Raw genomic sequence first — 26,807 nt, 5'->3', positions numbered from 1 at the left:
TTTTTAGATACAAATGTAATTACATAGATTGTCAATGAGATAGAATGATACTTTTTATGTCTTAAGAATGGATCTAAAGAGGCACTCTCCATAATACAATACAGTAGCATTGCTTCTCAGAACTCTGTACTAGAGATGAGCGAACCTGGAGCATGCTCGAGTCGATCCGAACCCGAACTTTCGGCATTTGATTAGCGGAGGCTGCTGAACTTGGATAAAGCCCTAAGGCTATGTGGAAATCATGGATATAGTCATTGGCTGTATCCATGTTTTCCAGACAACCTTAGAGCTTTATCCAAGTTCAGCAGCCCCCGCTAATCAAATACCGATTGTTCGGGTTCGGATCGACTCGAACCCGGTTCGCTCATCTCTACTCTGTACGGTTCCTCTGTTGTTCCTCCTGACATTGTAGAATTCATTTCATAACTGGGATTTGGCAGTATGACATGACACCATCAGGACAGAATCAGAGACCCGTCCAGTTCTCAATTATCCGTATATTTCCATTGGGGAATACAAGAATCTGCTAAAGCAGTCATGTAAGGAGGGCAGTCAGATCCTCTGTAAAATATACCTAAACTTATAGTGACATTATGATAGCTGAAGGTCCGACTGCCAGGACCGCCACGATGGCTAGAATGCTTGGAAAGCCAGTTGTACAGAGCATAGACATCAAATCAATCTCTAGGAAAGATGTCATCTGTAATGGAAAGCAGAGCAGAAACAAAAGGGCAAAGTGCTCAGGGTTTCTGTCCTTTGTTTCTAGAGATTGGTGGGGGGGGGGGCTCAGCCAGACCTCCACCAATAACACATCAAAAGTGGAATAAAAGTTTAGGCACACGTTAAATGATTATACAAATCCAGGGCATGGGGGTCTCAAAGAAAACTTTTACTTCAAGACCAATTTATGGGGGGCACTGATCACCAACTCAACTCACCTACTCAAAATCCAGAGAACCTAAGCCTTCAATTTTCTTGCACTAAAGACCAAAAGAGTTAAAAAGTGACCACCCCAATAACTGCTGATGCACAAGCTTTAGCAGTAGTGTCATTTGTACAACAGCACAACTCAGTATCGCACCGCTTCTCAGTCCTGAGACCCACCGAGATGGGACAAGCATGCGACAATGCACTCCATTTCCAGGTGGCTGCCCGATTCAACTTACAGGAGACCTGCTCCATAGCCTATAACTGAGGCGGTCTCTCGTAATCATATGGACTGGGTGGCATGGACCATTGCCGCATGCCTCACCCAGCTATAACTCAAGAGCACAGTGAGTCTCAGGCATAAGACCTGGTGCAATACAAACTTGGCAAACTTTGCACAAAATGACAGCAACTTTAAGTAGGGGATCTCCTTTTCCTGCATCTGGTTAAAGTCCAGCTATTAACGTCTCCAGAGAGAATTTGCTGCCATGCGAGGTGACTTTCACGTGGTGGTGGTGGTGGCAATTCTCTAGTTACATCCAGACCGATAAATACTGACAGGAAACATATTAATTTATCTAACATGATATTCAATTTAAGCATTGGTAAAAAGGACCCGACTACTGACCGTACAGTCACAGCAAAAAGTCCTCCATGTTGTGGGGCATTACGGGAGTGTACGGTATATTTTCTAACCCATCTGTATCTGGCTTGGCAAGACAACCTGTAATTCAGCTGGACCAGATGTCGATACCCCAGGACGTTATCTTGACGCATGCAATCAGTCAAAGATGGCTCATCTATTAGTTTATGCAAGACCCGAATATGGCCGACTACACCGACGCATATCATCTACCGTAGGACGTTCTCTATCCTTTAAGGAAGTGGAAATGTCCCGTCTAGCTAGAAATATTAGTGAATAAAAACCATGACATCTCACTGCTAGTGAACTAACGCAACCCTAAGAGCCGTGAGAGTGCTTGGAAACGGCTGCGTGAGAACCAACGATGGCAAAGTTAAAAAGTTATTCTAGAAACCGCACCATGGTCCTAAAATAGCCATTCACATGTAAGTCAGTAAGATGAAATCTCATTCGCTGCTCCAAACTTTCCAGCCGGTGGAAATGATATTGTGTACCTATTGCGTAAGAATATCACAGCTCTGTATTAAACGTCAGAGGATATGGTGAAGCAGGTGTGTGAGCAGTACATGCCAACTCCTCCACATGAGTGCAATATAAAAAATTTCCAATGTTTTTTTGCTTGTTTTTTTGCCTTGCATTAATCATGTATTGAGTTGAAAGCCAGACGGACAACTCTCTGCAAATCCCTAAAATGTCATTCATGCCCTCAGGTTGGAGAGTCGGAGCCCTCTGTTTCGATGGCGGCGGTTCCCACAGCCTCCCGGATGAATGGGAGACGCCAAGAGGGGGGCCAACGCAGGAAGACGGGGGGTCTGAGGGTGTAGAGAGTGGAAAAGTGCTGCCCCCAGAATGAAGGGGCGAGGCGCAGGAGCCCATCCGGATTGGACTTCAGGTCTTGGGGATGAGTGAGAGAGGGGAGCACGGAGTCAGACAGAGGGAGGGGCTCTCTGCAACAACCAAAATGGAAGGAAAGGGAGAAAAAAAATAGGTAAGGGAAAGGGGAGACAAAAAGAAAATAAAATGAAAAAAGTTATACAGGTTCTTAATATCGGGGGGAGGATAAAATGGAGGTGGAAAATTAACGTTTAAAGATGGAGATGCAAGAGCCCAAATGACCATGGATGGAAACACAGGATGGGCTGTGGAGAGGTGAACATGGAATGCACATGGAAAGAGAACATAAAGAAAGGTTATTAGGCCTTCCTCAACAAAGTCATCACACATTCCTAAAACAATATGCTACTAGGGGGGCTATAATAAAAGGTTTACAGAAATCTGACTAGACTTCATAGAACCTAGAGATTGTAGGCCATTAAAGGGGCACACAAAAATTTTACCATGCACATACAATGGAAACCCACTGTAACGCAATGTAACATCTCATACTTGGCACTTGTAAAGACATTAAGAAACGTCTGAGGGAATAAAGCAGGCTGTCCACCAAAAAAATATCAGATCTCTCAAAGTGACTTTTCAACAAATGGAGAGTATAAAGCACAGGGCAGAGCCTTCAAGCCCATAGGTAAGCAGAAGAAATAATGAGAAATGGTCATATAAACTGCATCATGTATGGGAAAGGGTAGAGTCAGTCAGTGAGAGGAAGGTGGTGGATCTGCTTTATCAGGATTACTGGTGCAGACAAAAGCTGAAGAGGAGCCGGCTACCTGGACACCATGGAACTCGAGTGAGACTGGCTAGAGGAGGTGGTGGCAGCACTGAGTTGGGAGAAACCGCTATGGCTGGATTCCAGGCTGGTCATTGAGCCCCTGGAAGAGAAGAAAGTAAGAAAAAAACATAAATAATTGTCCTTATGCACACTACTAAGGAATGATTTATTTATAGGAATTGTTCAATAGAGATGAGCGAACCTCGAGCACTCTCAGGTTTCATCTGAATCCGAGCTTGCAGCATTTGATTCCTGGCGGCTGAAGTAGTTGGATGCCTCCCTAGGGAATCCTGGAAAACATGGATATAGCCATAGGGGCCATAGGCTGTATCCATGTTTTCCAGTCACCAGTAATCAAATGTTGCATTCTCGGGTTTGAGGTTTGCTCATCTCTAATGTTCATGTGTTGCATATAATCTGGATTTTGGTGCATAGTCTACTATGCAATCCAAATCCAAATCTTAAAGGGGTATTCCACCCAAGAGCTAAAATTTAATGCTTCCAAATCTAGCTGGTCTTACCAAATTCCCCCTGGGTATTTTGAGCAGTCTCCAATCTTTCTAGCTACCGCCATCCCTGAGTTACAAGTTTTTCTAAAAGTTGGTCTATATCCAAGATGGCGCCCGGGAAACTACATTTCTCAGCATGCACTGCTCTTCAGAGCAAACTGCCAAGTACCCCCCTCATCTTGTGATATATGTCCATCGCTGGCTCAATCTGCTTCTGCTTTACACTTTAAACAAAGTATCTATCTGTTCATCTGCAGAGATGAAACAACTGTGTTTCCTTTCCCCTATACTGCTCAGCAGGCTGTCACTGTTCTGTTTCCACCGGTTCAAAAAAAGGACCACGCCACTGGTCTATAGAAGTAAAAATCTTAAAGCGATGTACCTAACGGTACATTCACTTTAACTAATCAAGACTTTTTCCATGCCCCAGGGGTATACCTGAAATCCTCAGAGCCAATGATCTCTGTGTAGTACATGACTTTGCACTTGTGTGAGGACACTTGTAAGGAGGCGAGAACATCATCCACACGTGGGAGGCTGCTGGTGGCACAGGCTGGCATGCTATGAAACTTCCATTGCAGGATATAGAAACCCGGCCAGCGGGTCACGTGAGAGCCCTGTGAATGGGACATGTTTGTAAGTGCGGGAATGGGCAAATCCAGACAGAAAAGACTAAAGGGAATCCTGTGGTTACCTGCACGCTCTCTCCCTCCTTGCAGGTGAGTGGAGACTCCACCATGCTGTAATCCCGTCCCAGTTGCCAGGCTTTGTCAATCAGCTGCACATTGTTGCACACGGGAGATGAGATACCATGAGCACCAAGGGTATCGCGTTTGGGCACTTGCGGGGCCCTCTTTGAGTGGTAGATATTAAAAATGATGTCGCCTTTACACACATCAAAGTCCCAGGTGATGACAGAGGAGGCATCTACTATCTGAATTACTATCTAAATAGGGGGAGACAATGAGAACATTATAATGGATATTATATCAATCCGCAGATTACAATATATTTAATACAATAGGCACTGACTTACTGTTCCTTTACTTCCAAAACACAAAATGAACAAATTAAAAAAAAAAAAAGTTCCTTTCATCTTGCTTCATTTTTCATTTTGTAAAGTAAAACTGGCTCAGTTGCCCCTAGCAACCAATCAGATTCCACCTTTCATTTTCCAAAGAGTCTGTGAGGAATGAAAGGTGGAATCTGATTGGTTGCTAGGGGCGACTGAGCCAGTTTCACTTTACACCATGTTTGATAAATCTCCCCCCTAGAGTGTGGAGAGGTGATGTATAAAAGTTTAAGGCAAAGACTGCACGGACATCACTAACAATGTAATAGGCTCAGCAAACAAGCAGCGGTCTAGCAGATCAGCGCTTGTTTACATTATTGATCGGCCCGTCTAATGGGACCCTAACAGGCAGCCTGCAGGGTTAGCGGGGTGAATCATACAGATTGTGTTTCAAAGTAGAGAGGGGAGAGCACTCATCATTGCAAAATATGCAGGGGGAGGATGAAAAAACTCACAAGTGTTTTGTGGGAGAACCCCTTTAAAAAAAAGTTGCACCAAAATATGTAAAAATTAATAGTTCCATGTCTGAATCGTCCATAGCCATTTTCCATAGAGGAAAACCATTGGAGATAATATATAACAGTACTATGGATCTCGGGGGGGTTAGAAGACCGAGGTGTCCTACCTCATGTGGTGCACCCTTAAAGACGCTGGCTGACTGGTAAATGGTCTCTGTCCACAAGCGGATATCCTCACTTTCGAGTTCTTCTGGGGTCCTGTACAGGGCTTTGGGAACCAGTCCCCCTTCCGAAACTTCACACTGTAAGTGTAACATGTATTAGCAGCTGCAGTGTATAATATCTATCATTCCGGGTCTGGTCCCATGGTACTCACCAAACACTCTCCACCCAGGAAATCAGGAATGATCTCTTTGTCAATATAATCAATTAATCCGCCTGGACCTTGATAATCGTTGCCGGCATAAATAAGGAATTTCTTTCTAGTATTCTCATCTATGAAGGGACTGACCTGCAAAATCGACAAGACGACCGTATAATTAATAATAATAATAAAAAAAATACAGGAAATAATTCTGTATGCTTTAAGAAAATAAATACCAGAGTCCACAAGACTGGAAAGACTCGAGGTGCCCGCAATATCAAGAGTCGCCCCAGTGTCTCTGGATAATTGGCTTCCACAACTTCAATGATCCGCAATAAGGCTTTGACACCCGGCCGCCATAAATGCCTCATGTTCAGCCCCTCTAAATCCACCAAACATGTCCAGGAGCTAAAGAAAAATGTAAATACACAAACGTTTAGCAAACGCATGAACTATTTCTAGAACTCTAGATTGGAGTCAGTGACTGCAGCCCCGTGAGACGTTACCACTGTGAGTGCACAATACCGCCACCAAGTGGTCACTTACTGCAACAGTTTGTAGTGTAATACATAGCCGATAAACAAAGCCTCGTCCTGAGACACCACTAAAGAGTTAAATTAGTGACCATACAGCCCCCTAAAACACAATTCTAAATCAGCACCAAAACCCACATGATTCGGCCCAGATCTGTCTGGTGGATTTCCCTGCAGACTGTCTGTGTATAGCTACAGAAACACCCGTGTGAACTTCTCCTTGATGTTATTTGTAAAGTCACATTGCAGTTTACAGTGTATACGATTTCCCACAGACTTCATCAGATCATCAATGGGGGAAACTTCTAGTAAGGAGAGACTTCCTAAAGCAGACATTTCTTTCAAGACTTCATTTAGAACCTGTATGAACAATTCTTTAAAGGAGAAGACCTTCCAAAATCTATTTTAAAGTTATACATATTACCATTATACACTTATTATGGGAAATGCACATTCAGGGCTTTTTTCCCGGCACTTCCTACTGCATGAAGTCTTCAATTTTATGTAAAAAAGGTGATGTCACGACCCACTGTACAAGTCCCAGAGGTGCGGGCTGTGTGGCAGCTGCTGCTAGGGCTGTGGATGGCAGGACTGTGCCCAGCAGCTGCTGCTTCTTCCCCCAGGCACATTTTTTCTCCCCCAGGCACAATTCTAACTGCCCCTGGCACAGTTGTGGTGCTCATCCCCTGGGGCAGCCTAACGCACCTGCCTGGTAGGGGCAGCTCCGCCAGCACCTCCCTGCCCCTAGCAAGGGAAACCTTCTCCTGTTTTCAGCAGCTCCCCGGGACATCCTTCTGGCCATCGGAGACCCCTTGGCACCGCTCATCCAGCATCAGCCTGCCAGCAACCAGCCCCCCCCCTGCTTGAAGAAGCTCCTCCTACCAACACCAGCCCCACGGGGACCTTCTCCTGGCCGCTGGCACTGGAGTGAGGGTGCCATCGGAAAGGAGAAGGTCCTGGGGAGCTGCTGCAAGCAGGAGGAGGCTGCCCCAACACCAGCAATAGTATTATCCCCGGGGACGGGCAACACAACTGTGCCAGGGGCAGTTAGTATTGTGCATGGTGCCCTGGGGGAAGAAGCAAAGGCTGCTGGGCACAGTCCTGCCATCCATAGCCCTAGCAGCCACCGCTCAGCCTGCACTTCTGGGACTTATACAATGGGTCGTGATGTCACCATTTTTACAAGTAATTGAAGCCTTGATGCAGTAGTAAGTGCAGGGAAAAAAAACCCTATATGTGCATTTCCCGTAATAAGTATATATTGGTGATTGGTATAGCTTTCTTTGGCCAATAATAACATACTTCTAAATAGCTTTTTCCCAGACTTCTCCTTAAAGAAAATATAAATCAATTGTGGGAAACAAAAAACAGAAAAACAAAGCACACAACGTACCTGATGGGTCTCCCAAATATATTGGTGTTTTCTTCACATCGCCTCAGTCCTTCCTCATTAATAGACAGCACCTAATACCAAGTAACAGAGGGAAAGGGGAAAAAAAACTTAATACCTTGTTCTCAAGCAAATAAAGTTTTTCAAAACAGTTGATCGCCTGTCCACAGGATAGGCTGTCAATGGTTGATCGGTAGGGTGCTGACACTCTGCTCCCCTGCTGATCAGCTGTTTCATGTCTGCACTACAGTGACAACTGAGCCAGAAGCAGTCAGCTGTGTTATTCACTGTATAGCAGTGGGGCTCATGTAGGACAGCTTCAGCTCCTATTGAAGTAAATCGGAGCCAAGGCTGAAGTACACTGATGCTGCCACTACACTACACAGCCAACTGCTTCCAGCTCGGTTCTCACTGTAGTGCAGGCATGGAACAGCTGATCAGCAGGGGAGCAGAGTGTCAGTACCCCACTGATTAACCGTTGATAGCCTATCCTGTGGACAGGTGATCAATTGTTTTATCCTAGACAACCCCTTTAAAGGGGTAGTCCACCCAAAAAATTTTTCTTTCAAATCAACTGCTGCCATGAAGTGACAGAGATTTGTAATTTACTTCTATTAAAAAATCTCAAGCCTTCCAGTACTTATCAGCTGCTGTATGCCCAACAGGAAGTTGTATTATTTCCAGTCTGGAGAGCAGGAGGGGTTTTCTATGGGGATTTGCTCCTGCTTTGGACAGTTCCTGACATGGACAGAGGAGGCAACAGAGAACACTGGGTCAGACAGGAAAGAAAACACTACTTCCTGCTGGACATACAGCAGCTAATAAGTACTGGAAGACTTAAGATTTTTTAATAGAAGTGAATTACAAATCTCTGGCACTTTATGGCACCAGTTGATTTGAAAGAAAAATTTTTTGGGTGGACTACCCCTTTAAGCTCTAGGCACACTGTAGCTTTTTTATTGGAATTAGCTGGGATCCAGCATTCATAGCCATAAAAGTTTCCGGAAAACATTACAGGACAAAAAGACCAATGTGGTTCAGGCCTCCATGACCCTTACTCATGGCCGAGATTTACAAAGATGCCACTACCAATCATGGTTTTGCTCTGATTGGTTGCTTTTGTTCATTTATTGCTAATCAGATCTTTGTGAACATTAGGCATGAGTAAGGACCATGAAATGCATTGGTGCTTTGTCCTGTGACCTAATTTATTGAAACTTCAATAAAGCTTAGTGTTGTACCATCACCAGCGACTTCTGCACATTGGCCAGTTACCTTTGTTAGGGAGGTCTGGGGCTTTTCTTGGCAGAAAAAAAGGTTTTAATCCTTGATGCCACTGGGACATTCTCTGCCACTAAGGGCCCTATTACACAGAGCGACAATTGGGGAATTATTGTTCCGTGTAATAGAGACAACGATCAGCTGACCTAAAATCATTATCCGCCGATGGCACATGGCTAGGTGTAATATCGATGCATGGTTAATGGCTGACAATTGGACAGTTAATACATTACCAGTCCACGTTCCTGGTGTTCTTCTGCCCTCTGTATGCATCCCAGTCTGTGGACAGAATTCCCCTCTTTCCACCAATCACAGTTATTATGGGAGCAATGGTGACAGCATAGTAAGAATACTTCCAAAAAGTACGGACGTGTGTCCACGTTGTGCGCTATAGTACTGATGTTACAGAATATCACTTACGTGTCTAAGCAAGGACTCTTCACCGAGGGCTCGGACCAAACCCTTAGTGTCCATCTGTCCAAGCCTCAGAACGTACAATGGACGACCATCTGTAAGGGATAACAAACGTATCAACGAGTCAAGAAATACATCAGGTACATTTTCTGTCCGCTGTTATTTACATATTGGGGGAGATTTATCCAACATGGTGTAAAGTGAAACTGGCTCAGTTGCCCCTAGCAACCAATCAGATTCCACCTTTCATTCCCCACAGACTCTTTGGAAAATGAAAGGTGGAATCTGATTGGTTGCTAGGGGCAACTGAGCCAGTTTCACTTTACACCATGTTGGATAAATCTCCCCCATTATGTCACAGTGCTTTCTCATTACTTTGTATATTTGTATAAATCCTTTTCTCAATAAAACAGTTGAATAAGAAAAGAAATGTGTGTGTTGTGGAGAGACATTATCCTTTCCTTCTAAGAACCGGTATGGTCCAATATTGGCATACGGACCCAAAGCCCTTTCACCTTTTGACAACATCCACTATTTATATCTCTCCGACACCACGGCATTCCAAAAAAATATAATGACAAACGTAATATTCACCAATTACCAAATAAAAAAGGGGGGGGGGCACAAGATGCAATGCAGAGTTGCCACCTAGGGGGTTAAAGGGGTATTCCCCCCAAAATTATTTTTGCATTAATATGTTGCCCACCCGTAGCTTTCCATCTTTCCAATATAAAGTTATTGCGGATTCTGCACAGTTTTGCTGTTATCCAGCTGCATTCACCCCCACGGATTGCATAGAATCATCAGACCTCCCACACGACACGCTTCCTGCTCCTGGCCCCCACCCTCGTGTCGGCACCACCTGTCCTCAGTCCCAGCACAGTGAAGTGACTGAGAACACTGATGCGGTGGCTGCTGTTACAGAGGGAGACAGTGATCAGCGCAGCTGTGACTGCATCCCTCTCTAACAGCAGCCACCCGGTCACCCCCAACCCAGAGCTCACCCCCGTGTCCAGAGCCTCCCGGCAGCACTCACCTGCAGCACACAGCCCCCCGCCCCACAACCAACCGCCCCCCCATCACCCGAGGCACCCCCCCCCCCCCCGATCGCCCACGGCAAGCTCAGCCCCCGCGATAGCCCGCGGCAAGCTCAGCCCCCCCAGCCCCCGCCGTCACCCCCAACTCAGCTCTGCTACGCCGTCACCCCCAACTCAGCTCTGCTACGCCGTCACCCCCAACTCAGCTCTGCTACGCCGTCACCCCCAACTCAGCTCTGCTACGCCGTCACCCCCAACTCAGCCCTGCTACGCCGTCACCCCCAACTCAGCTCTGCTACGCCGTCATCCCCAACTCAGCTCTGCTACGCCGTCACCCCCAACTCAGCTCTGCTACGCCGTCACCCCCAACTCAGCTCTGCTACGCCGTCACCCCCAACTCAGCTCTGCTACAACGTCTCTTCCAACTCAGCTTTGCTACATCGACACCGCCATCTCAGCTCTGCTACACTGTCATCATCTCCTTCATTGTCTCAGCTTTGCTACTTCACCATCATCAGGCAGAAGCATTGCATGATGGGAAATGTAGTTTCCCATCTTGGATATAGATTGGCTTTTAGAAAAACTTGTAACTCAGGAACGGCAGCAGCTTGAAAGGCGGGAGACGGCTCAAAATACTCAGGGGGACTTAGTGAGTAAGGCCAGCTATGTTTGGGAGCATTTCATTTTTTTTAGCTCTTGGGGGGAGTACCCCTTTAACAAGGCATATATGTATGACACAGTGAATGCACAATATTACACTCTGCTACTAACGCTGGGGTTGAAGATAAAAAACTGTTAAAAGGGATTATTGCAAAAACAGCACAAACCCTGACCTCAGGTTGACAGGTGGGATTACAATTAAGCTCCATTCACTTTAATGGAACTGAGCTGCAACACCCCACACCCAAACGGAGGACAGGAGTCCTGCTTTTCTGGAAGAAGGGACCAAGTTTTTCTAGGCCTGGATAACCCCTTTAAGACGGCATGATCAACAACAAACCTATCCTGACCGGGTCTGGCTTGACTACCCAGTTTGACTAACATGCAGATCCTATATGACATGGGTCTCCAAACTGCAGTCCTCCACCTGTTGCAAAACTAAATTTCCCATCATGCCTGGACAGCCTAATCCAAAGCTTTAGCTGTCCAGGCATAATGGTAGTTGTGCTTGCAACAGCTGGAGGGACGCAGTTTGGAGACCCATGCTATAGGAGTTTTAAAAACCATTGATCTGAATTCAGACAACTCATTTTTACGTCTGTCAGATAAAGCAATTCCTCTAAATCAAATTACCTGTAAATAGTTGAGCTATTTCATTACTAAATATATTTAGCATGTAAGGGCCTGTTCACACAAGCCAATTCTTTGAGTGGAAAGCAGCGGAGAGTGGAGGCGCGCAGCAGATTACATGGAGACACTGAGGCAGGCGGGATTCCAAGCGAAGTCTGCGGCAGGGGTTCCACTCGGAATTTCCACTTGTTCTACTGCGAACAAGCTCTAATGTTGACAGGTTTTCTGTACACCCTATTTACTATACATATGAAAGTTCCCTGCGAGATACGAACCCTTGTCATGGTGGTGCCAGCCTCCAGCGTAGTAATCGTGCAGGACCTGCGGAGGGTTCCATGTGCTCAGTAGGTAGTCTACCTGATGCTGTTTCCGCCAGGTGAGTGATTGGCACAAGATTTCTCTGGATTTATCAATATTGAAGTCCCGAGCTCGCAGGAATCTCAGAATGTGCTCATCTTTGGGAATCTAGGTAGACAGTATAAAGATTAAGACACAAATATACATCTATATACACACACACACACATACCAACAATTGAAGGATGCAATCCTATCATTTGTCTTATGAAAAAATGGCGCCTACCTTGCCCTTATGAGTTTCTTGCAGCCACTGTCGCAGACGGATGAGGCAGCTCTCCTGCAGTGGCGTGAGATCTCCTAAATAACGCTTTATGTAATCTGCGTCCAGCTTATCTAAAATTGGAAGAAAGACATCAACAGGATAAGGAGGCGATGGCACAAGAACAATGTTACCCTACCGCCCGACGTACAGCGTCGCTGATTCTTACACTGTCTGACATAGTGACACAGGCTAGACCAGAACTCTGAAGACTTATCCCAGAGCCAGTGTCATTCAGTTATTGTAGATTTACCCGCCACATCTGCTGGAAGTGTGTTCCATGCATCTACTACTCTTTCAGTATAGTAATATTTTCTCATGTTGCTTCAGATCTTTCCCTCAGTAGCCTCTCACTGTGTCCTCTTGTTCTTGATTTCAGTTTTTTTTTCTAAAAACAATTTCCTCGCGAACCTTATTTAGTTCTTTAGCATACTTTCCCCTTTCCCTTCTTTCCTCCAGACTATACAGATTCAAATCCTTAAGTCCTTTCTCGATATGTTTTTTACCTGACACCCTTCACCATTTTTATAGTCCGTCTTTCGACCAGGTCTATTTTATCGATACCTTTTTGTAGGTCTCCAGAACTGGACACAGTATTGCAGATGTGATGTCACTAGAGCTCTAGACAGCGGGATCACAACCTCCCTCCTCCTACTGGTTATATACACACACACATTGTGTGTATATATATATATATATATATATATATATATATATATATATATATATATATATATATATATATATATATATATATATATATATATATATATACACACACACACATATACATATATATATATATATATATATATATATATATATATACACACACACATATATATATATATATATATATATATATATATATATATATATATATATACACACACACATATACATATATATATATATATATATATATATATACACACACACATATACATATATATATATATATATATATATATATATATATATACACACACACACACATATATATATATTATATATATATATATATATATATATATATATATATATATATATATATATATATATATATATATATAATCACTACCCCTAAATCCTTCTTTTCTGAAGTCTTTATCAACACAGAACTGCCGATATGATACTCGGATAGAGGATTCCTCGTCCTCAAGTGCATTATTTCACAATTGTAAACACTTTTTTAGGCCACACTTTTTGGCCCATTTTAGTCTAAAAACGTAGGTAGATAGCCATACCCTGTGTACTTTGATTCTCAAGTCCTATTCCCATCTGCATTTCACTAATATACATAAAGTAGGTTAAAGTGTCTGGGGGGGGAGAGAGGAAAAAAAATTATCAAGAGCTGGGGTGGTATAAAAATAAGAAAAAAAAAAAGCAATACTCTCCTCTTCCTGTCACCTACTGCTCCCACGCCAACGCTCCTAGTATTCCACTAGTCTCTGCTTCTTCCAGAGTTCTGTGCTGCCCTGATCCCACAAAACCTGCCTGCTCAGCCAATCTGTGGAAGCAATTCTGTTCCACCTGCCAATGATTGGCTGAGCAGGCAAATTCTGTGCGGACACAGAACCTGAAAGAAACAGACCAGCGAACCAGAGAGCTGTGGGGGAGCAAGAGAGAAGTATAGCATGTTAATTTTTACACCACCTCCAGACAACCTCTATAAAACAAAACATTTGAAAAAGAAGAATTGGAACATGAATCTGTCATCAGACTACCAGGTGTTTATTTGTAGTCTGTTACCCTGGAGACAGATGCTTCCATTGAAGCTATACCAAAAAAAAAAATATTTTAATGAAATACTTTTTATGAAGAGGATTTGTAAAACTACTTAAATTTCTATTTTATGAATACGAAGAATAGGCAAGCGTCATCCCAATGACGTGAATTATATTTACAAAAAATTTATTTATAAGCTGCAGCGCTAGACCGCACATTCCAATACGAACCATCTGGAGTACTGCTGAGAGCCTCTGGAGGGCTGGATGATGTGGGAGGACCATCTCTGCTACTGTGCCCATCGACAGAAGTCTTGGTAGGTATATTTTGTGCAGGGGACACAGCATGAGTTGAGGTAGATGTCTGACACTCTTGCAGCTGCTTAGGGGCAGGGGTCCATTGGGGCATCTGTGAAATGCCCTCTTCCTCCATTTGCTTCAAGTAATACTCTATGATTTCTTTACCCTGAAGATGAAAACAGTGGTCACCTTTACTCTGGTGCACTGGTAATAGGCTCTTAACGCGGTGACTAGCAGGACTGGTAGCCACTTGCCTTTTTGATATTGCTGGTGTACTGTTTCATGGCAATCTTCTCCACTGTGCTCTCGAAACCAAAGAACGATTTGATGTCCAGGCTAGCAGACTGCTCGAAGCAGGTCCAGTCATCATTCTCAGGGTGTACCTGCGGGTCATGGGGCAGAGAACGGATCATCTATATTACACTTTTCATCACATATTTAAAGGGAACCAGTCACTGTGAAAATGCTACCTCCTAGGCTATTGGCATCATCTTACAGAGCAGAAGGAGCTGAGCGGATTGATATATATCTTTGTACGAAAAGATTCAGTACAACTTGCACTTTATTGATTGAAATTTCTGATCTTTTCATGCTAAAGAGTCCAGTGAGTGACACCGCCCACTGGACTCCTTAACGGCTAGTTCAGCAAAAAAATAAACATTCTTTTTAAATTAACTGGTGTTAGAAAGTGCTTTCTATGGGGATTTACTACTGCTCTGTACAGTTCCTGACATGAACAGAGGTGGCAGCAGAGATGTGTCACTGTCTCATACTGGAGATAATACACCACTTCCTGCAGGACATACAGCAGCAGATAAGTACTGGAAGTACTTGAGGATTTTTAATAGAAGTAAATAACAAATCTCTGGCACCAATTGATTTGAAAGAAAAAAAAATGGTGAACTACTCCTTTAACACAGAATGAGCAGAGATTTCAGTCAACAAATACGGAATCTTTTCCCACAAAGATATATATCAATCAGCTCAGCTTTTCCTGCTCTGTAACATGATGGTGACAGATTAGATAGCATTGTCTTGGTGACTGGTTCCCTTTAAGCAGTACATTCATACAAAAAGACTTGTAGAACAAGTCTGGACAAAATGTGGGTGTTGTATGTGTCAGATCTCATGGGGTATAGAAGTGGTGGATCAGGATTAGAGAGTATGGATGGTGCTGTAGTCTAGACCTATTGATTTGAGTTAATCCTACATAGCCCCTTTAAGACGTTAATAATGTAGGCGGCTTGCTGAGACAACTACCATATACTTCCCAATGGCAGAGGCGAGTACTTACAGTGTAACAGCAATACTCATGGATTACAATACGGCTGGCAAAGGTCTCATTGTAAGCTTCAATGTTTAGGGTGCGGTCTCGCCTGTTTAAGGAATTTTTCTGGATAAAGTATACGTAGTCAACACCAGCAATCTAGGAAACAAGAAAGAAGAAAAGTCTTTTATGGGACCACAGTGATAGGATGTCTGACTGGTTTAAGGGGTTTTCCAGGCTGACAAGCAGGGGATGTCCAGAGCCGCTGTCTGGCAGGAAGGGCCCGGTAATGTCACCATACACAAGATCCTGCAGCCAATCACCGGCTTTCAGCAGTCACGTGACTAAATAAAATACTTCAAAAATGTAACTTTCAACTTTCCAAACAACTTTACATAAGTTTATCTTCTCTGTCCTGAGCGGCAAAAAGAATGAAATGCTGACAAGTACAACAGTGACGCTCCACTATGAGGTCACCGAGCAGAAGAAAACATATGGACGCTACTCTAGCATCGGTAGACATCGGTAACTCTGGTTTCCCCAGAATGCCTTTGTGGAACAAGAATAACAGACAATGCTCAGGACGCATGTATTCCACCATGCCCACCCAAGTAACACCCAATTCTGATGGTGGGTTCACTTTATCTAACAGCATAGAAATATAAGATTGTTGAGTGAGGAAGCCCACCTGGTCAGTCTAGTCCGCCCTTATATTATCTTATAGATATATTTTTATTCCAGACATTACATTCAGTTATTGTACATTTAATAACCACATCTGCTAGAAGTTAGCTCCAAGCATCTACTACTCTTTCATTAAAACCACATTTTCTCACGTTGCTTCTAACCTCTCACTGTGTCCTCTTGTTCCTGAGTTCCCTCTTGAACTTTACTTAGTGCTTTAAAAAGTGATACTGTCACCCCCTTTCTGGCTGAGGACTTCTCTACACAGCTGTAAAGCCAAAATTCTGCAGTTTTCATACCTTACTTTATTATAGCTTTCTTAGTGCTTGGTCTAGTAAAAAATGCTTTTTATCGTTGGTGGCTTGAGCCACCTGGGCGGGGCTTCACGTCCGTAGCGACACTTAGCACCGCCCACATTGGCGCCATAGGCTCCGTCCCTCAGTGAAGTCATCAGCATCTAGGCCCCGCCCCCTCAGCTGCCATTGCAAAGGGCTGGCTTAGAGGTCTAGGCCCCACCCCCTTAGAGCCCATTCCAATGGCTGCTGAGGGGACAGTGCCTAGACACGAACAACAGCACAGAGAGGCGGGGCCTACGACACTGATGTGGGTGGGGCTAAGCTGTGCTGCAGATGTGAAGCCCTGCCCAGGTGGCACAAACCACCAACGATAAAAAGCATTTTACACTGGACCAAGCACCAAGAAATATATAATAAAGTAAGGTTTGAAATTTAGAATTTAGGCTTTACAGCTGTGTAGAGACGTCCTCATCCAGAAAAGGAGCGAGTGTCACTTTAATATATATAAAAGTTTTGCTCATGTCCACCTTTTCTTCCACACTATACAGTATATACAGTACCTTCTTAAGGAGTCGGGGAGCATCCACATCCAGTTTGCATCGTCTCTCTACCACATGCACTGCGCCATCTTCACTGCGGAACTCATTCATGATATCGCTACCAACAAACATGGGAATGAGATGACAGGTGGGGAACCGACGCTCATAGGCCTAGGAAGAGGAGAAAACATTTTTTAACAACCAATAAAGTGCTAAAATGTTATCATGTACCAGCTAAGATTAAAGTGTACTTGTCATTTCAAATGATTTTAATGATCTTTATGGTTTTGTGACAGTAACCCTTCATAGCGGTGACAAGGTGATTTTTAGTGGTTACTTTTGGTATGGAGCTCCTAAAAGTCCCCTCCATAGTGCACAGCTATGGCTCAGTGGGGTCAGAGCTGGGCTGCCTCCCAGCAGTACTCACAGAGTTACTTTCTCCCTTACTTCTCTGGCCAATCATAGCACAGCGCCCTATCTCTTCGCCCCTCTATCTACAACACAGCATAGTAGAGCCATGTCTCTTCACCCCTCTATCTACAGCACAGTAGCGCTCTGTCTCTTTGGCTCTATCTACAGCACAGCATAGTAGCGCTCTGTCTTTTTGCCTCTATCTACAGCACAGCATAGTAGAGCCATGTCTCTTCACCCCTCTATCTACAGCACAGCATAGTAGAGCCATGTCTCTTCACCCCTCTATCTACAGCACAGCATAGTAGCGCCCTATCTCTTCGCCCCTCTATCTACAGCACAGCATAGTAGAGCCATGTCTCTTCACCCCTCTATCTACAGCACAGCATAGTAGCGCTGTCTCTTTGCCTCTATCTACAGCACAGCATAGTAGCGCCCTATCTCTTCGCCCCTCTATCTACAGCACAGTAGAGCCCTGTCTCTTCTGCCCTCTATTGACAGCACAGCATAGCAGCGCCCTGTCTCTTCTGCCCTCTATCTACAGCACAGCACAGTAGAGCCATATCTCCAATTAATGTGTTCTGTCTTGCTGTGCCTGTTACTAAAGACAGATTTTCCCTAACAGGCAGTACAGAAGGTAGACATCTGGAGGTCAAGACGTCAGACCTATTTTTCTGGGGTAAGGATTCATTTTTGGTAAATTATGTGATTTAAAAATATTAGGAATCATATATCCAAGGGAAAGGATTTTTTTTTAAAGGACACTGACCATTTCATCTTGGAACTACAGAATCACCAGCAGCCAGGTTATTGGTTTTGCCCAAATGTATGTGTTATAAGTACTGGAAACCACACTGTAGCCTTTGCAGGAGTGTCAAAAACCTTCTCTCTACCTCTGACTTCACACTGGAAAGTATATAGTTTTTACTAAATTTATTTGATGTAATGGTTCTCCTTTGCTTTCATTTCTTAGTCTCTATTAAAAATCCACCATTGTGTTTATGCAGATCTATACATCGCTATGGCTACAGACTACAAACCAACTGTGTAGTCAGGGATGGAGGGAGGGGGGAGTATCAAGACTGGTCAATCTCAGACTCATTTCAGATGTCTCTTTAAATAGAAAGAAGAAATCTAACTGGAAAAGGAGAAGAAACAAGAAAGACAACAAGTTTTGCAATAGTTGGCAGCGAGTCTGCTTTGTCTGTGTTCTTTTCTAGTAAAAAGTATTATAAACTTGGCAACGTACATGCCCAAACTTCACTGACCTGTTCTTTCAAGTTGGGTTAGTTAAGTTCACTTGTATATGAAACATTCATAGGAGGTGAATAGTCAATGTCCTAGCTGGCTGGCAGACAAAGGAACGTCCCCTGGGCTCCTCATCCCAGTACAAAGGAAAAGGAAATCTATAGATGCAACATGATACCCAAAAGACTACTCTCTAATTGAACAGCGTAGATTGGTATAAAAGAATAGGTTTCCCCTTGGGAAGCAGACATCGCCCGCGCGCCCCCGCCCCCCCCCCCCCCCCCGCCTAAACGGTAGCCTCTAAGTTTCCAGAATCTATTCCACGCAGAAGTCCATTACAATGCAGTTTCTATTGTACTTCGACAACACTCGCTTGGCCATGTTCATGATACGTCACTACAGCCACTTATTCTCCTTGACTGAATTGGGTCATAACAGAGGAAACACAGCTGTGCACCGCTTTGGGACACAAAAGAATTGAGGAATGTGAGATGACAGTCAGGAGGGAAAAGTCACAGAGCGCTACTGGGAAAAATATTATGTCGAGGCATCGGACACTGTGCCCCATACAGGGCGTTAGTCACATAAAAATAAACCCGGGAGCCGTATAAGAATAAGAAGTCCTTACACAGCGGAAATATTCTCTCTGCTAATATCATCAAAAATCCATCTATCCATACATCCATATTGAAGAAGTTCCTATACCTACATAAGGGATTCTTTACTGTAAGAGCAGTGAGATTATGGAAAGCCACAGGTATTACACTAATAATAACTAGATAAATACCGTCAGTTTGTGCTATATACTGCAGTAATTCACACAGGTACTTCTATGGGCACAGATGGCGTGCAGAGGCTCGTAGTCTCAGCTCTCGACCTGCCCTATTAGGCCGCCTGCCACTTATTGTGTGATATATATGGAATGTAGACTATGCGCTTCTGCTTCCCATTATGTGTAAGTAGCTGGAGATCATCCCTCTCACTCCAGTATCATGTGATGGCAGCTCCATTCATATCTGTATACAGCACATAACATATATAGAGAAAAGAGAAGAATCGGCCAGCGGAGGGCTCTATATACCGGCACAAGAGACGCAGGATACACCAATGTTCAGACTGCAGAATGACACCATGACATGTCTGACTGGATGTAACAGCAGCCATGCGTCTTTATACCGACGCGTTTCACATCGGTGGATCTTGATGTTACATCAATTGGTCTGATGAAGCACGGTGACCGCTGATGTGAAACGAGTCATCTTTACGGATGGTATTAAAGACATTCTGCTGCTATTTCATCCAGTTTGGCATGTGGTGGGGTCATTGTGGTAGTCCGCAAGTTTTCTTCTCCTGCACGGTTACTATATAGACATGTCTGTTTAGCTGCCATACAAGGCCTTTAAAGGGGTACTCTTTTTCTTACAACTGGTTTCGGAAAGCTATAGATTTGTAATTTACTTCTATTTAAAAATCTAAAGTCTTCCAGTACTCATCAGCTGCAGTATGGACTGCAGGAAGTGGTGTGTTCCTTCCAGTCTGACACAGTGCTCTCTGTTGCCACCTCTGTCCAAGACAGGAACTGTTCAGAGTGGTAGCAAATCCCCATGGAAATTCTCTCCTGCTCTGGACAGTTCCTGGCAGCAAAGAGAACTGTGTCAGACTGGAAAGAATACAGCTCTTCCTGCAGGACATACAGCAGCTGGTAAGTACTGGAAGACCAGAGATTTTTTTTTTTTAAATAGAAATAAATTACAAATCTATATAACTTTTTAAAACCAGTTGTTTTGAACAAAAAAAAAATATTCTTTACTCTAGAAAAGATTTCTTTCTTGATGTATACTATATAGATAAAAAGCAGTATAGTCCATCATAAAATACTGAATAGCTGGTGTTATATTGGCCTCTAAAACAGTTGTCCTCACCAAAGAACCCCTTTCTGTAACTGAGAGATTATTTGTGGCCCACTCAGGAAATCAACTGATTTCCTAGAGCTGGTTGCCGATAGGACATCGCAACAGATTATAATATGGGCAGTCTTCTGGACTGCCCTTATTATTATCTGTTGCAATGTGTTAACCCCTGGGCGGCCCCCAGAACCCACCCTTCCCCTGAATACGACCCCCTGAACCCAACCTACCCCTGGATATGGGTCCCATACTTACTCCATCCTGCTGGTCTGTGCGCGGGCGGTCGTATCTCCGTATGCAGAGGTGACTATATGGGGCACTATTGTGGGAGCTGGCTACTATATGGGGTACTATTGTGAGAACTGGCTAATATACGGGGCACTATTGTCAAAGCTAGATAACTATATTGGGCATTTCAGTGGGAGCTGGCTAACTATATGGAGCACTATAATGGGGGTTGGCTACTATATGGGGCACTATTGTGGGGGCTAGCTACTATATGAAGCTCTATAATGGGGGCTGGCTACTATATGGGGCACTATTGTGGGCAGGGCTGTGGAGTCGGTAAGCCAGACTCCTGAATTTTATCAGGACCGACTCCAACTCAGACTCCTGCTCCTTCATAAATGGCCGGCCATATACCAGGGGAGTTATTTATCACACTGGCTCAGCAGCTTCTCCCTAATGTCCTACATGATCCGGGGCGACTTCTAAAACATACAAAGGAAGCTTCTCCTGTGTGTGCAGTGGTTGCAGACAGTCTCCAGCCTCCATGTCCTGAACAACTCAGAACTAGACTAGATGGAGCAGGTGATCTTTTCCTGCTGACAGTCTTCTATGTTTCTAACTAAATATTCACCACACTTAAAGAAACACTGCTAACTGCCAGATACCTGTAATATAGAGGTCAGCCATAGTGATATACAGGGGGTCACACATAGTGATATAGAGAGTGGTCACACATAGTGATATAGAAGGTCACTGTGGGGGCACACAATAGCACGCGCACACACACACAGCCTGCTGCAGCTATAGCACGCACACACACACACACACACACACAGCTGCAGCCATAGAACACTGAAGAAAAACACACAATATTATCTCAGAGAGAAAACACCACACTGAGGACAGAGGTTACAGCTACACTACTAATGTCTTCTCCTCCTCTATATTACACAGGATATCTCCATATTACACTGCTGCTCATATAAATTCATCCAGTATCCAGGAAGAGAACAGCACAGATCTCCCCCCACACAATGGACTCTTCCAGCTCAGGAACAAACTGCCAAATAGTGACCGACAACTTTTCCATGACCACCCTTACCTAATAGGGCCAGTGTCCTATTACTGATATATTCCCCGACCACCCTTATGTAATAGGGCCAGTGTCCTATTACTGATATATTCCCCGACCCCCCTTATGTAATAGGGCCAGTGTCCTATTACTGATATATTCCCCGACCACCCTTATCTAATAGGGCCAGTGTCTTATTACTGATATATTCCCCGACCACCCTTATGTAATCGGGCCAGTGTCCTATTACTGATATATTCCCCCGACCACCCTTATGTAATAGGGCCAGTGTCCTATTACTGATATATTCCCCGACCACCCTTATGTAATAGGGCCAGTGTCCTATTACTGATATATTCCCCGACCACCCTTATGTAATAGGGCCAGTGTCCTATTACTGATATATTCCCCGACCACCCTTATCTAATAGGGCCAGTGTCCTATTACTGATATATTCCCCGACCACCCTTATGTAATAGGGCCAGTGTCCTATTAGATTGTTGCTCATAATATATATTCATGAGCAAAACTTCAAAAATTCATATCAAAATTTAATTCTACATTTTTTAAAGATTTTTTTTAAAGCTGGAGTTGGAGTCAGTACATTTTTTTCCGACTCCAACTCCAGCCAAAGCTAACTCCGACTCCAACTCTGACAGGAACGCTGCACGTCGCTCTGAAAGTTCCAGATATGCTGCTTGTGCGCCTCGATGAATATCAAGGTTGGCCCACGACTTTGTCCAAGTTTTGAATTATGGCCCACTGTGTATTTGAATTTGACACCTCTGGTCTACACTATTACACAGCCAGCCGATGGAAAAAATACACCGTTTATTTGCACGGTGCTGAAGAGGTTAAGCGGCCACTTCCCATGTTTACTAGAAGAGTTGCCAGAACTTTGGTGGAACTTACAATAGAGCGGTCCCAGAGGAGCCGGCTGCAGGAAGCCAGCGTGTTCTGCGTGTGCTGTCCATCAGCTAAGCTTTCCCATCAGCCTCACCCGCCCTGACACTTCCTGTTGTCAGATTTGTGAAATAGTGACTGCTCCTAATAACACTATGGTCACCCAGACAGAAGGTCAAGTGGTTGTTCTGAGATAGACTGAACTCCCCATCCTTGTACGATGCACCAAAGCCGAACTGCAAGAGAGATTTATCCAGAGTCTATCTTATGTAGTGAAGAGTGGAAGAGAGAGAGAAGAGATTAGCTGACCACTTCTTCCTGCTCATTTTAGTGATTGTTGGGGGTCTCAGCACCCTGACCGATCAAAACCTTTGACGTTTCTAGGTCTAGTGAAAGTGCACTGGACTGAACAGGCCGCACTGTACTGGGGGTGATTTACACAGTACACTACTACAGATGCCATGTGGAGGGAGTCTGGGGTCACTGATGCACTGGATATGTAAGCAGAAGAGAAAGATACGGATAGGAAGGAGTACCCTAAGCAATAAGTTTGCAACGCTGATGACAAACCTGCAGACAAAATAGAGAGTTGGATGGGACAACTGCATTATGAAGGCAGAACAAAGTACATACAGTAGTAGGAACACTTGTATTCACACAAGGTTACAGCTGGTCACATAAAACTTTATGTGGTCAGAGATGAGAGGGAAGCCTTGATTTACCTTTCAGGAGGAGGCGGCAAACAGGCTCACAAACAGCAAGTACACAGTCCACATTTTCTCCTTCTCTCCTGAACATAGCACTATCTAAGCCCTGCCCCCACATCCTGAGTTCTGTCTGGGTCTCTCCGTTACTAGACTGAGCCTAAGGCTAGGTTCACACTGCGTTTTCAGCATCTGTTTAACACATCCGTTTTTTGCAAAAAACGCATGAAAAACGGATTGCAAAAAACGGATTCATTTGTGTGCATCCGTTTTTCCATTGACTTCCATTATAAAAAAAAACGGATCCGTTTTTTTTGATGGACCAAAACGGACAAAAAAACGTTGCTGACCCTATTTTTCTGGACGTTAAAAAAAACGGATCAGTTAAACGGATGCTGAAAACGCAGTGTGAACCTAGCCTAACAGGCAATGGACAGCAGACTGCAGGGGAGAGAGACACACACAGTAGGCAAAACTTATATATACATTTTTTTTCTGGTGCAAAGGGTCATTTCTGGCAATGAAATGATTTACAAATATGTTAAGAATGTCAGATGTTCAGAATGATACGGGTCATATAACTGTATGTAGAGGCACTTTTTACACTGAAGCCTAAAAACGAACAACAAAATGCGGAAATATAAAGAAAGCTCAAATATTATGTAAGAGCCTAAAGCTGCAATACAGTCAATCATTTCCTGAAAACTTCTGGTCTGCAAATAAGACAGGAATAAGATGATGTTATCATTGATGGACTAGGTAGGGATCCCAAGATGCCTGTGGGTCACACCAAATCACGTGAGTCATGTGACCCATCTTTTAGAGGGTGCGCTGCGTCCTGGCTCTCAGGAAGCACAGATGAAAGCGAGAACACGCTGTTCTGTTGAGTGTTCGCACAGCAGCTGACACGCACTGGTCTCGCAGAGATAAAACCCGGCCTCCTACATTCCACTTCCTGAGCCACCGACAAACATTTCCAGAATCTGAAGCCTTTCCAGTCATCACTCTGATGAATTGCATCCACTGTAAATTCACATTGTGCCTCGTCAAGTGCTGCGAGCGTTGCAAAATAGTGATTTGCATGCAGGGCTAAAGCAGTTAACGAACAGCGAGGACTATGTAAAAGTGGCAACATCCTGATCACAATACGGCATGTAACGTGCAGACGCCACATACCAGGAGGCAAGAGGAGCCATGTATACGAAGGATAAAATAACCTAAATGCTTCCGAAATTGGAATGTGGGACAACTGGAAAGCATCCGCTGTTCCCTGATGACATAGGAATGACTGCACACTATAATGGGAGACTAAGCTGAAGCTATGCATGATTTATTACTCTGTTATACTAAGCATAGAGAATGCATTAACATAGGGATCCATAAACTGAAAAAGACACACTCACAAGGACAAGTTATTTTATATAGGGTACAATAAACGCGCTGCTATTAGATCTTCAATAATGAAGTGTGGGACAGAGGACATGGAGACAACCCTGATCTTTAACCCTTTCTCTGCTGCAGTGTGTAAATAACACACAGTAATGGAGTTCTGCATCGACTACATGCTGCAGCACAGAGAGGGTTAACTGCAGAAACCTATATGCTTCATGGCATCAGCATGGAGGGCGGGGGTCAATACAGCAGGGGCTGATGGGATTAGGCATATAGTTTTTTGCTGTTGACCTTATCTGTGCTGCAGCCTGAGATTGTGTCACATACAGGCTGCAGCACAGGCAGGGTTAAAGAGGGGAGGAAATCACTGAGCTGCTGGGTACTACACCTATGATTTTAACCAGGGCCGGCCTTTGGGGTGTGCGACCTGTGCAATTGCACAGGGCGCATCACTCCTGGCCAGCTAGGGGGCGCTCTGGCTGACAGAGAGCTGCACATATAACTTAGACATGGGAATCTGTAAGTTACATGTGTTGTGTGTCTGCCGGAGCGCCCCCAGCTGGCCGCCTCCCCTCCTCCCATGGTGGTTGCTTCGGGGCGCTCCTGCAGACAGGCAGCACATCTAGCTTAGAGATTCCTATGTGTAAGCTAGATGTGCAGCCAGTAGGGAGGCGCTCCCGCCTACCGAGCTTACTGGGGACCTGGTAAATTACTGTTCAGAGTATGTCCCGGTAAGCGCCGCCCCCTGTATACAAGCCCCGCCCCCCGCCGCCAACCGCGAGTGGGACACTGAGTGCAGACTTCATTATCCTGCTGAGAAGCATCAGGTTAGGAGAGGTAGATAAAGGAGAGAGTGGGCCTAAAGTGAGAATAGCCTAGGGACATAGCAGCAGCCACATCCCTCAGTGTGCTGGGACAGACCAATGTCCATGCTACGAACCAGAGCCAGCAACAGCAGCCTGTGCTCTGCACTGATACTACTGCCATATGCTGCTGGCTGGAAGGAGTCTTTCCTGGGCTAGTAAAATTATATGACATTTGTGATTGGCAATGATTTATCGTAGTCAGTATTATGGGGTCACCCAGCTTTCCCAGCATCCTGTATGTCAGTGTAATGGAGGTCACCTAGCTTTCCTAGCATCCTGTATGTCAGTGTAATGGAGGCCACCCAGCTTTCCCAGCATCTTGAAGTCAGTATAATGGAGGTCACCCAGCTTTCCTAGCATCATGTATAGTAGTTAGTATTATGGAGGTCACCCAGCTTTCTCAGCATCTTGTATAGTAGTCAGTATGATGGAGGTCACCCAGCTTTCCTAGCATCTTGTATAGTAGTCAGTATAATGGAGGTCACCCAGCTTTCCCAGAATCCTGTATAGTAGTCAGTATAATAGTGGTCACCCAGCTTTCCAGCATCATGTATAGTAGTCAGTATAATGGCGATCACCCAGCTTTCCCAGCATCTTGTATAGTAGTCAGTATATGGAGGTCACCCAGCTTTCCTAGCATCCTGTATGTCAGTGTAATGGAGGCCACCCAGCTTTCCCAGCATCTTGAAATCAGTATAATGGAGGTCACCCAGCTTTCCTAGCATCATGTATAGTAGTTAGTATTATGGAGGTCACCCAGCTTTCTCAGCATCTTGTATAGTAGTCAGTATGATGGAGGTCACCCAGCTTTCCTAGCATCTTGTATAGTAGTCAGTATAATGGAGGTCACCCAGCTTTCCCAGAATCCTGTATAGTAGTCAGTATAATAGTGGTCACCCAGCTTTCCAGCATCATGTATAGTAGTCAGTATAATGGCGATCACCCAGCTTTCCCAGCATCTTGTATAGTAGTCAGTATATGGAGGTCACCCAGCTTTCCAGCATCATGTATAGTAGTCAGTATAATGGAGGTCACCCAGCTTTCCTAGCATCTTGTATAGT

At 44.4% G+C, this 26,807-nt stretch overlaps 1 protein-coding gene across 4 annotated transcripts in view; it reads right to left on the bottom strand.

The window, feature by feature from the left end:
• Nucleotides 1–290: 290 nt before the first annotated feature.
• SEC14L1 (SEC14 like lipid binding 1) overlaps nucleotides 291–26,807 on the bottom strand; it is a 39,479-nt gene continuing 12,962 nt past the window's right edge. For all 4 annotated transcript variants that reach the window (XM_069952107.1, XM_069952108.1, XM_069952110.1 and 1 more), the window contains 15 exons: nucleotides 17,037–17,186; nucleotides 15,524–15,655; nucleotides 14,484–14,612; nucleotides 14,161–14,395; nucleotides 12,167–12,276; nucleotides 11,860–12,049; nucleotides 9,264–9,352; nucleotides 7,566–7,636; nucleotides 5,876–6,047; nucleotides 5,652–5,786; nucleotides 5,443–5,577; nucleotides 4,440–4,691; nucleotides 4,184–4,362; nucleotides 3,235–3,336; nucleotides 291–2,517 (listed from right to left, as the gene is read on the bottom strand). In XM_069952107.1, coding sequence (XP_069808208.1) covers nucleotides 2,277–2,517; nucleotides 3,235–3,336; nucleotides 4,184–4,362; nucleotides 4,440–4,691; nucleotides 5,443–5,577; nucleotides 5,652–5,786; nucleotides 5,876–6,047; nucleotides 7,566–7,636; nucleotides 9,264–9,352; nucleotides 11,860–12,049; nucleotides 12,167–12,276; nucleotides 14,161–14,395; nucleotides 14,484–14,612; nucleotides 15,524–15,655; nucleotides 17,037–17,186 — 2,322 coding nt within the window. In that variant the 3' untranslated portion in view covers nucleotides 291–2,276. The remainder of the gene's footprint in view (nucleotides 2,518–3,234; nucleotides 3,337–4,183; nucleotides 4,363–4,439; nucleotides 4,692–5,442; nucleotides 5,578–5,651; nucleotides 5,787–5,875; nucleotides 6,048–7,565; nucleotides 7,637–9,263; nucleotides 9,353–11,859; nucleotides 12,050–12,166; nucleotides 12,277–14,160; nucleotides 14,396–14,483; nucleotides 14,613–15,523; nucleotides 15,656–17,036; nucleotides 17,187–26,807) is intronic.

Source organism: Dendropsophus ebraccatus, chromosome 14 (genome assembly GCF_027789765.1).
Source record: "Dendropsophus ebraccatus isolate aDenEbr1 chromosome 14, aDenEbr1.pat, whole genome shotgun sequence".
NCBI lineage: Eukaryota > Metazoa > Chordata > Amphibia > Anura > Hylidae > Dendropsophus > Dendropsophus ebraccatus.
This window is presented reverse-complemented; position numbering and strand designations above follow the sequence as displayed.